Below are 11,715 nucleotides of genomic sequence, written 5' to 3'. Positions count from 1 at the left end.
ATAGAGTAGCTCCACGTGATCCCCACTTTTGGTCAGCTTTCTTTATCAAAACACAGAGTGGTTCGTCGTTTTGCGCGAATTTCTATATCGGGAATTTTCTCGCAATTTCACGATATGTTCGTGATATATCGTGTGCGAAATAGACGCATTCTAGAAGATGAAATTAAAAAAATAACAATAAACAAATAATACATAGTCAAAATGCCCCGTTTTACCATCCTTCACACAGTGAGCATAGTTTGGTAATGGCAACGTACGTCGTCGTTTCCATAAAGCGGGGAAAAGGAATTGGTCACTTCTGAGTTCTGAAATTTTCATTTACAGTGTGCCCCACTCTGTACGTCTTTGAACAAATCTCAGCCGTAGATCACGAATCCCACTTTGACTCCCAACCAGCTTACCCGGTCACCCGGTCACCCGGTCACCTCGATCGCCATTAAATCATCCCCAACCTCCATCATTCGTCTTACTTTCTCCGAATACTAATCTTCCTCTTCTCTCAATCTTCCTTCTTCAATGATCTTCTTCTTGTAGTCCAGATTTTTCTTCTCTGTTTCTCTGTGATTTTTTTCTTCAATTGTCATCCATGGCGGTCGATTTGATGAGTTTTCCAAAGATGGATGACCAGATGGCCATACAGGAAGCGGCATCGCAAGGATTGAAGAGTATGGAGCATCTGATTCGTCTTCTTTCTCACAAGCAATCTTCAAATCACGTCGATTGCTCTGACCTAACGGACGCCACCGTTTCGAAGTTCAAGAAGGTGATCTCCCTCCTCAATCGGACCGGCCACGCCCGCTTCCGGCGAGGTCCGGTTTCTTCTACCTCTTCTTCATCCTCCGGTTCATCTGCTCATCTATCTGTACCTCAAAATCACGCGATGAATCTCACTCCCACTCCGTTTACTTCTCCGACAACTGTGCCTCCTGCGCCGTTCGCAGCTCCGGCGACCATCGCTCAGCCGCAGGCGAAAGTTGCTGCGGCGGCGAACTTCATCCAGCCCCAGCATCAGAGTATGACTCTCGATTTCACGAGGCCGAATATTTTGAACTCTAATCCTAAGGGAACGGAGTTGGAATTTTCCAAGGAGACATTCAGTGTCTCGTCGAGCTCTTCGTTTATGTCCTCTGCCATCACCGGAGACGGCAGCGTGTCCAACGGAAAGTTAGGAACGTCGATCTTCCTGGCACCGGCGCCGACTGCCTCCGGAGGAAAGCCTCCTCTATCGGCGGCTCCGTACAAGAAGAGGTGTCACGAACACGATCACTCTGAAGACATGTCCGGAAAATTCTCCGGCTCTTCCTCTGCCTCCGGCAAGTGCCATTGCTCCAAGAGAAGGTATCGAATCTATACAACTTCATCTTCTTCGCGCCTAATCTAATTGAATATCAAACAAAAATGAAAAAACAATATAAGATTTCTGTGAATATATTCGTAAGAACAGTAACCCTAACGAAGAACAGAGTTCAGAGAGAATAAAGGGGCGAGAGCGAGTTGACTCGTCCGAGTCGGAGGAGGGAACAGTTAGCGAGTTAGTGGGCGCAGCACGCGTGACACTGACACGATTAGGTGGTGTTGTAATTTAGAAAAATATCGATATTCGGAAAATATATTTTTCAACTTGGCAATAAAGCAGTTTTGTCTCCTTTTTTCTGCCTTAATTGTTGACCATTGACTTTAATCGCATGATCGGCCCCACCCCACTTTAAATTCGCCAACGACCGGTAGATTTGAAAAAAATAAATTACATTTCCAAATTCCAACAAATATTGACCGCCGTCGTTTTATTTTATTATAACGCAGGAAAAATCGGATGAAGAAGACGATCCGAGTCCCGGCGATTAGTTCAAAAATCGCCGATATTCCACCGGACGAGTATTCGTGGAGGAAGTACGGTCAGAAGCCGATCAAGGGATCTCCATACCCACGGTAAGCAACTACAGCAACCCCGCCGCCGTGAACGGCGTCGATTAATCGTAAGTTCCCCATTTGACTTAACGATTTTTTGCGTGATTTTTAATTTCAGGGGATATTACAAGTGTAGCACGATGAGGGGATGTCCGGCGAGGAAACACGTGGAGAGAGATCCGAACGATCCGGCGATGCTGATCGTAACGTACGAAGGGGAGCACCGCCACACGCCGAGCGCGTTGCCGGAGAATATGGCCGCCGGAGTAGCTTTAGTTTTTGAGTCAACTTGAAGCTAGAAAATAAATTTAAGGAAAGGGGAAAAAAAGAAAAAGAAAAAGTGGGGCCAGCGAGGAAAGAGGGAAAAAGAAAAGGGATATTTGAATTTTGACTTCGTGTTATCTTCAAGATGCTTGTACATTAGAAGAAAAAAAAAAGAAATTCAAAAATTTCAGAAAAAAGAATCAAATGGCAGAAAGAATCCTCAAATCTGCCGAGCGCGTGTTTATCGGAGTCGAATATATTTAATTGAATTAATTACTGTTGGTCCTATCTTTTACGGATGGTGAAACGTTAAAGTTTGTCCTTTAACAACTGAATATAGCAAATATTCACTAATATTTTGAATTAAAAGTTAAAACGAACATACCCTAATTTACTTGTATTTTTTCTACATTTTATCTCTTTTCAAATTTTAACCCCATCGAAATTCTGTCACATTATCATATTATTACTGATGGGTCAATTTCCTACTTGAAATATTAGTAGATGTTGTTCAAAGATATTTTTTAAACCCCGTAAAATCAGAGGTAGTAGTAAGAAGAGTGTGGAGAGTTATTTTTAAACAAAATGCAAAGTCGAGGATTATATATATTGTAATTTAATCGTTAGTTTTCAACCTTTTGGCTTTTTGGTAGCGTTTGGGAATATCACTAAAAGGAGGGGTGGAAATGCAAATAAGAAAAGGTCGGGGGTTGCTTCGTGAGATATGAAAAGTCAAAAGATGGGGAAGTGGTCGTCAGTGACCGGTGAGAGGGTGTCAATCAATCACTTCACAAATTGGTATGGTGGGCCCATCGTTGGGAAGGTTGTATTTATTTTGAAAATTAATTATAAATAAATAATATAAATAATATATTCTTTTTTTCGGAAACTTAAAAAGTCCTGCCTGCTCGAGTAATAATACTATATCTCACTTATTCCGAAATTTGACTTTTTTCATTTAAAGATGCAAGTTCTGGCATTTAATTGATTTTTTAAAACCGAAAAAAAAATTGTTCCATATTTTTTAAAAGAAAAAAATAAATATCAAATCGACTTTATGAATTATGGGTATGTTTGGTTGTTTTTTTTTTCTTTGGGACATACAAGACATTTTTTAAAAGTGTATTTGGAATTTTAGACAGAATTATTTATACTAAAAAAATGACACAATTATAAGAGTTTAAGAACCAAAATTTATAATTAAAAAAAAACAAAAGACAAATAAAGGCACCGGGAGGGGCAAAATGTTTTGACTTAATTGGACCATGGGCCATCTCTTACGCCGAACTATTTGAATAAAACGCACAACCCAAATCCCCAAATCGAATCTTATGCTTTAAATAAAGAAGGAAAAAAAAATTCAATTTCCTACAGCTTTATTTATATATTTATTTAAATTTAAAGATTTGCACATATTCAACCTAGTCTCAAAATTATTATTTTTTATAATTAAAATAAGCATGCAACTTTCAAATTATAACGAAAAATCAACAATATTTATTATAAATTTGTCATATACGACACCAACGATGGAATAAAGAAATTGGAATTGAATAAGACGTGTCTTTTAAACCATTGGAGTGAGATCTTTTACGCTCTATCGTTTTTATGGTCTATTCATAGAATAGTAATTTATCATAGTGGTTAGTAAAAAAATTGTCATGTGATAGATTATCATAAACTTAGTCAATGCTCTAATATTAAGTCAACCCGTACAATTATCCATACTTTACACCTCAAACTTAGGTACAACTTCTCCAAATAGATATCAGTTTTTTATCGAATAAGTCATGTCACGAGATGAATGAATAGAAAACAAATTATTCCTCTTTTTTGCCAATATTTTTGCATTCATTTAATTATGGGAAGAAATTAAATTAAACAAATTTCATCCTTTTGATTTTATGGACTGAGTTATCCTTAATGTATATTAAACTATTAATTAAACGTAAATATAAATATATTAAAATACTTGTTTAAAAAAATAATAAATTAAAATATTGTTTTTATACTATCAAATAATCATGTGGAACTATTATATTACTATAAAAATAATTATTAAAATATAAAATGTATAATTATTTAATCATCCCATATATCGACATAAAATATGCCAACTTTTTTTCTTTTTAGAAATAGATCGTTCTAAGACTACACAACAATAAAACTAAAAAAACAGTTTAAAGAAGAATGCGAAAAGAAATCAGCCATCCAAACTTATTTCCATTGAATTTTTGTTTTAGAAAAATGGGATTTATAAGCTCTCACATTTTTTTTCTGCAAAAGTAAAAATAAAAAAATATTTAGATGGTGCTTAATCCAAAACAGTCCCCCTAGATGTTGGTAATTATAAAACTATTAAAGACTAATGATAATTAATTGGGCTACGGGTGGACCAAGTAATTCAATGATCAGCCCAACTTAATATTTTTATTTTCATCTTGATTATTTAGTTTTAACATGACATGACATTTCATTCGTTAAATTTCGAAAGATGTAGCCATAAATTTGTATTAGATTATTATTTCCATTGGTTATATACTTGTGTTAACATTTTACAAATAGAGATCAAAACAGTCACTTTTATTGTGAGACCAAAACATACGTTTTGAAATTATAATGACTAAAAAATTGAATACAAATTAAAAGTACACGGATCAAAATATAAACGTTTTGAAATTACGGTAATCAAAATAGTATTTAAATGTTTAAACTATGTGGGACTACCTACAAAATGTTATCCTATTATATGATATTGTGATTATCCTATTATATGATATTGTGATCAACCAGTTATCTCATTAAATTAGTAATGGTTTTAAAGTGGGTTGGACCACTCTTATTATTAGTTACTTAAAAAAGTTATTTACCTAATGGAAGCTTATCCATTTGATTTTATATGACAATATTATTACTTTCATACCCCTTCCTCCTTTACCTGTCTTACTACCATCAAGTTATCTATTTTATTTTTATACTCCTTATCCTCGAGAATAAGAGTAGATCTACTAATTCTAGAACGAGCGATGCCGACCACAAATCTTAACTAGTTACAGAGTTCATAGTCAAACTTCTTTATGAACTTTTAAATTTAATTGTAGTATAATGAGATTCAGAACTAACATAGATCTGTCGTATTGGTAAAGTTCGTTCATCGAAATGTAGGGTATTGAAGGGATTACTTTGAGGGCCTCTATTTCTCATATCTTGAGAGAAAATGATTATTAATGCAAGGGAGTGCTTCTCATCCGACCCCGATTATTTTACATTTTGTTTAGAGTGATGTGTATGCTCGTATTACTATTTGGATAGGGTCTGCTTGAGATTTATTTTCACAAATGAGTTGTTATGTTTTGTTTTGTTTTGCTTACGAGATATATATGGTATTTCTTTTATTATTTGTCTAATTTAATCGTGTTGTTGACTATCTTGTTCGTTTCACTATATTAACAGGTCCATTTATTTTATAAGTATCTTGATCTCCAACAGTGAGATTCATCCTTGTCTTGGCAATATAATTTTTACTTTAAAAAATCATATTAAAAAAAATATCACAACAAAATTTACGTAAAAAACTCTTACAAGAAAAAAGTAATAGATGAGAACTCAAATATTGACAACTATATTTCAAAAAGTAAACAATATTCATAAAAGAAAACTAAAACATCTGGAGATCAGAATGAGTAATCATATTTGCTATTGGTGAACTTTTATCCTAAAATATTTCTGAAAACTACTTCGTATAAATCTATATTTACTTTTTCTTCAGAAAATAATTATGTATATTTTGAATGGGTGCAAATAAAATCATTACGGATTGATAATTAAAATTCTTGTAAAGCCTATATTCCTAAACAAGGGACAAAAGTATATATTTTTTCTCCAATTTAATCAAATAAAAACTTTCTAATATATAAATAATTAAAGACTGAATTACATTTCAGGACGTTTATGTATATTTGAGTAATTTTCTCTCATTATTGAGTTAAATAATAAAATATCATGTTTTGTGTGTGGGTATAGAAATAGAAAAGTTATAAATTAAACGAGTATACTTGTCAATAATAATAATTGCGAAACTACTCACCAGCTTTTGTTGTTGACATCTCTCCTTATACAAGTTTTCCAAAGTTGTGGCTCTAAATTATCGAATGTGGAATCTCTTAGGCGTAGGAATAGTAGTAGGGACGATGTGGGGTAAGGATTTTGAACTTCCTTTTGGTCGAAGATATATGCATTAATTTGGTGAAATATGTTTAGATTAAGTCTAGACATATCTTTTAAACCATACAATTATTTGAGGAATAAATGTGGCTTTAAGAGGGGAAATTAATATAATATAAACATTTAAAAGGGCTTAAATTAGAGACAACATAAATAAGATGGGTTGGACAAATCGAAAACAAGCAACACTCTAGTTTAAATCAAATGGCAATTTTTTTCTATTTTTTAAGTTATTAATTATGTTTTTAAATAATGTTATAGTCGAGGATAAGTGGAAAATTCGATGATTTATTTTGTTTTTATTTAGCTTTTGATTTATTCATCTTCCAAATTTGACTTTTCCACCCCTCTTTTCCCAATATTAATTTAGTTTATAGTGGGAATTTTTTATATGTATTCTACCTTGCTTTGTGTGTGTGTGTTTTTTTTACTAACCGTATTTTTTTAAAATGTATTTTAAAATCTGTTATTAAAATAATAGTTGAATATTAAAATGTAAAAAGGTAATTTTTCGAATATATATACCTTGGCTAAATTTAGAGTAATGATTTTAAAAGCTACAAATTAAATAAGTAAGTGTTCCCAAATAAAATTAACTTTTAAAAGAATATATGAAACTAAAGATAAAATTATCAATTAACAAATCTCGTAAAAAAAAAAGAATAATAATAAAAAAAAGACTTATGGAAAATATCAACCATAGAAAAAAATATGAAACTAACTAAACCTGTTCGATTTCACAAATCCCAAGACCAAATATAAATATATACACTAAAAAATAAAAAATATATATTGGACAATTTTATTTTTTGGGATTTTGTTAGGAATGGAATCTTTAGCCTCAATGCCCCCTCCAAACATGCGTACAAGTTTTAATTCGGAACGGACGAAACGGACATGCAAAATTACATCTGATTAACTTAGCAAAAACTCTGCTCAACACTGATTTGAAAACACGAATGTCATCTGTGTAAAATCTATGTACAGAGCGCATTGAAAATGACAACAATATTTTCCAAAGCCCCTCTGAATTGCTCACGAACATACACAATTTATATATAGTTTGACTTAAGCTTCGAATGAACATTAGTTAACACTTAGTGTATGTCATCATCTTAATTTGAGTGGACGTACACCTCCAACCATCTCTCTGTCCTTAGTCATACATCAACCAATTAATTCTAGACTCTTTTGATGGATTTTGGTCCAAATTTTCACGTGGTTCATCTCATTAATCAAACTCTTAAAGAAAAATCTCAAAATAGATCGATTGAACTTCGTCTAATAATAAAAAAAAAGTCAAGTCAAAACTTGCTACACCCCACCTACATCACTAAACACTTGTTCGTCTTCTCCATTATGATCTCAACTTCCCAAAGAATAATTATATACAAAAATAATAATAATAATAAACAACAAACAAACAAAATTATCCTCTAGATATTCTTCAAAGATTCTTAAACACCTAACACTTTTAATTAAAAAATAAACGGGATGAGAAAATTAATAGCAAAGTTTGAAACATATATGGGCACGTGCTGGGTATATGCCAATAAATATGCCTTTAATCCACCACCTTGCCTATATCTTGGCCTCGGGATAGCCTACGTGACAAAGGATAAGGTAATTTACATGCTGCATATTAAAAAATATACCCCTTATCCATTTTTTCAATACATATTTAATTAGTGATACAGCTCAAGCACATTATTAATATTACATTAATACAACAAATGTGGAAAATTTCAACCTTTGACATCAAGGAAATGTACTTATGTTACATTTTGATCAACTTTTTTAGTGTCTATGACAACGAGAGTAAGGTATATTATTACTCAAGTAACTAATTTTAGAGCAAATGAGATGTTGTGTACGTTATCACGTTATTTTGTTTTTTCTCTTCTTGATTTGAGACGCATGTCAATTATCGTTAAGCTGTGCTACTTCATATCAATAATATTGTTATTTAAATGTTGACATAATGTGCCAATTGAACTAATCCTAGATGGGCCTAAATGAAGTGATAAGTAAGTGGATATGGACCAAAAAGTTTGATTTTGTATATACTCAGACTCCTCATTACATGACTTGTTCTTTGCCTACTTGCCCTTATTTTATCATCATGACCTACCCCTTATATTTATGCCAATTCATAATGGGTTAATTATCACATTTAATTACTAAAAAAATTGTCACATTTAATAAGATTAACATTAGAAATAGATTCTTGATATGAGTATAAATTAACTGATTAATAATCAAAGTGAGCATAATCCAGTGGTAATTAACATATATCTCCAATCAGGAGGTTGTGAGTTCGATTTCCACCCCAACATATTGTACTTGAAAAAAAAACTCAACTAATGAATGTAGTATTTACGTATTTGTGAATAAGATATGTTCTCGAACCAAAAGAAAAAAGAAATATATTGAAATGAAAATCAATGACTCAAAACTTTTAAGTTTAAAAGCCACATAGACCATTAAATTTATAATTCAACAAAGAAGATAAAACAAAACAGTTCCATTCAAATATAATTTCCCAGAAACAGAATGGATAAGAGGAAAAAAGGACAGATAGCCAAAAATGTTATAAATAGATTTTTTTTTCTTTTATTTTTTGCTTTCAATGGCATTGCCATGTAACGGTGAACGTGTCAAAGGCGTTAATCCCTAATATCCCGCAAGCGGACTCCACTATCCCGTCTCCCAAACACTCCTCTTAATTTTTTTCATGTATTTTCTTTTTTTAAGGTTGCATTAATTTGTTATGTTTGTGGGTGCAAAATGTCTGCTTGTTCCTATCCATTTCTGTAGCTCTTATTTATTTATTTATTATTTTTTAAAATTTATATTTCGTTTTCTGTATTTTTCATTTCCGATTTACTCCCAAAAGAAAAAAACAAATTCCAAACCAAATTCTTCTCCAAAACTCTTAAAATATCCCTTTCCCTGTAAAGTTCACAGACCCCCTTATCTCCTAACCTCTTTCTCTCTCTCTCTCTCTCTACCAGAAAAGTCAGTACCAATCAGCCAACCGCCGCCGGTTGATGACAACGAACCCTAATCCCTGGACGTCGCCGGCGAGGAGAACCAGAGCGGAGGAAGGTGGGAAGCCCGGCCCGTCTCCACTGGGACGGAATCGATCTCCATCCGGTGACTGATGGAGGTTTTGTTCAGTGCTCCCACGTTTAGTATCGAAGTTCCGCCGTCCACGGCGTTCGTCGGCGTCTCTATCGCACCGGAAAACCCCGCCGTCGCAGCTTCCTGCCTCCCACAAACTCAGAGTCGGGTCGTGCCGGGGTTGAGCGGGTCGGGATCCGGATCTGGTAGCTCACTAGGGGAAGTTTCGTCGGAGAGCTCGTCGTCGATTGGAGTTCCCGACGACGATTCCGAGGACGACGGCGGCGGCGAGGAGGTGCAGAGCAAACCGAAGGAAGGAGGATTATGCGGATTGGATTCTCTTGAAGACGCTCTCCCGATCAAGTGAGTCTCTCTCTCTCTCTCTCTCTCTCTCTCTCTCTTAAAATTTCTCAATCATAAACTAGAAACTGCCTAAATTGAAGCCGAGCACGGCGATTGAACCTGAAATTTTCCGATGAAACATGCAATTTCCTGCGCGATTAGAAATTTCCTAGTCCGTAATGTGTGGGGGGAAACGAAATTGCAGAAGGGGATTATCGAGCCATTTCTCGGGGAAATCGAAGTCGTTTGCGAATCTATCAGAGGTGATTCAAGTGAAGGATCTGGAGAAGCCGGAGAATCCTTTCAACAAGAGGAGGAGGATTTTAATGGCGTCGAAATGGTCAAGAAAAGGCTCCTTCTACAACTGGCCGAACCCTAAATCGATGCCTCTGCTGGCCCTCAACGAAGACGAAGAACAAGGAGAAGAAGAAGAACAAGAAGAAGCCGATTGTTCCGATTCAGAGGACGGAGATGAAGAAGACGAAGAAAACGAACGGAGAAGACGAACCCTAGCCTCGAAGTTCCATGATCGGAAGCTCGTTAATGGCATCAAATCCAAGAGTTGTTTTGATCTGCAAGAATATCAACACCGATGACTCGTAATAAAATTTATTGATCTGAGCAGAAAAAAAAAAGGAAAAGAGGAAAAAAACTCTTTTTATCTTTATTTTTATTTTTAAGTTTCATGTGTCAGTCAGTGTAGATAAAATAAATAATATAGATTTTATATAATTATAAATTGCAATATGTTTATATTGTGTGTGAATGAATTATGGTTGGTTGAGGGAGATGGCGAGTGATGGTGAAAACTGAAAAGGATATAATCTAATCTTCATCCTTTTCTTTCATTGTTATTTTTGTTTTGATTTTGATTTTTTTTCTTTGTTTTGCAAAATTTGGCCAGTATATATGCTTGAGGGATCGTTGTCGAGTAAATTGTGAAAAATAAATTTACAAATATTTTTTTTTGTTAAATTATTAAATTGGTCCCAATAATTCATTTTTTTGAGTTCAAGCAGGGGTAAGGATTTGGACGCGTAGATGTAATATAATGGCATAAGGTTGATGGCACAACTCAAATAAGGTAGATGTAGTATAATGGCATAAGGTTGATAAGCACAACTCAAATAAGCAAGTCCGAACGTCTCAATAAAAAATGTGGCGAGTTTGAATTATTATGTGTACAAATCTACACAAGTTCTTGTGCTATATTATATAACACTTTAATCAGTTATGTTTCGTCATTGTTATCTTAGAGTTTCTATTATTAACTTAGGTGATTTATTGGTCTAAATGATCGAGGTAGATCAAAAATATTTTGAAGGGACGAGTTCAAAAATTAAATAAATATGATTGGAATAAGAAATATATAGAAGTTTAGGGACTAAAATGTGAAATTAAGCTAATAGATATGTGGCCGGGACTAAAATGTGAAATTCAGCTAATAGATATGTTATCTTTGGCCACGTGTACTAAAAAAACAAAAAAAATTATAGTATAATTATAATTAAGTAGCTAAAATATCTCCTTCATTTCTTAAAAGGATTATAGGTTTAAATAACCATATTTGCGATGTAATTATTAAAAAAAAAAGAGCAATTCCCATTGTATTAACATTTCTATCCATTTTACTTATTATAAAATTGTAAAATTAATTAAATTGACCACCGCACATAGAATGACTGAACATTATTTATATAGTATAGTACAACTCCAAATTTAAAAAGTTTAAAATATTCGGTATATATTAATTTAGTCGAATATATATATATATATATATTCATTTTTCTAATTGGGCTGGGCCTCGTATTACCCACAGAATTACCGTAAACTGGACTGGGCCCAAGAGCGCAA

At 33.7% G+C, this 11,715-nt stretch overlaps 2 protein-coding genes across 2 annotated transcripts; both read left to right on the top strand.

Annotated features, from left to right (window-relative positions):
* Positions 1–461: 461 nt before the first annotated feature.
* Positions 462–2,460, top strand: WRKY17 (WRKY DNA-binding protein 17). Its single transcript, XM_022286091.2, has 3 exons — positions 462–1,338; positions 1,804–1,929; positions 2,027–2,460. Exons 1-3 carry the CDS (start codon positions 587–589, stop codon positions 2,199–2,201), a joined length of 1,053 nt encoding a protein of 350 aa, XP_022141783.1. The 5' UTR covers positions 462–586; the 3' UTR covers positions 2,202–2,460.
* Positions 2,461–9,340: 6,880 nt separating this feature from the next.
* Positions 9,341–10,614, top strand: LOC111008707 (uncharacterized). The gene is made up of 2 exons (XM_022281514.2): positions 9,341–9,882; positions 10,067–10,614. Exons 1-2 carry the CDS (start codon positions 9,560–9,562, stop codon positions 10,455–10,457), a joined length of 714 nt encoding a protein of 237 aa, XP_022137206.1. The 5' UTR covers positions 9,341–9,559; the 3' UTR covers positions 10,458–10,614.
* The last annotated feature ends 1,101 nt before the right edge of the window (positions 10,615–11,715 follow it).

The sequence above is a fragment of the Momordica charantia genome (assembly GCF_013281855.1).
Source record: "Momordica charantia cultivar OHB3-1 chromosome 11 unlocalized genomic scaffold, Mcharantia_2.0 BLBB01000011.1, whole genome shotgun sequence".
In the NCBI taxonomy this organism is placed as follows: Eukaryota; Viridiplantae; Streptophyta; class Magnoliopsida; order Cucurbitales; family Cucurbitaceae; genus Momordica; species Momordica charantia.
The sequence above is the reverse complement of the archived record's forward strand: the minus strand, read 5'-3'. Positions and strand labels throughout refer to the sequence as shown.

Bases quoted from the DNA above. Each gene is read 5' to 3' on its own strand.
- LOC111008707 (XM_022281514.2), top strand. From the start codon at position 9,560: ATGGAGGTTTTGTTCAGTGCTCCCACGTTTAGTATCGAAGTTCCGCCG. The intron at 9,883-10,066 runs GTGAGTCTCTCT...ACGAAATTGCAG, and splicing joins GAAGACGCTCTCCCGATCAA to AAGGGGATTATCGAGCCATT.
- WRKY17 (XM_022286091.2), top strand. From the start codon at position 587: ATGGCGGTCGATTTGATGAGTTTTCCAAAGATGGATGACCAGATGGCC. The intron at 1,339-1,803 runs GTATCGAATCTA...ATTATAACGCAG, and splicing joins TGCCATTGCTCCAAGAGAAG to GAAAAATCGGATGAAGAAGA. The intron at 1,930-2,026 runs GTAAGCAACTAC...TTTTAATTTCAG, and splicing joins AAGGGATCTCCATACCCACG to GGGATATTACAAGTGTAGCA.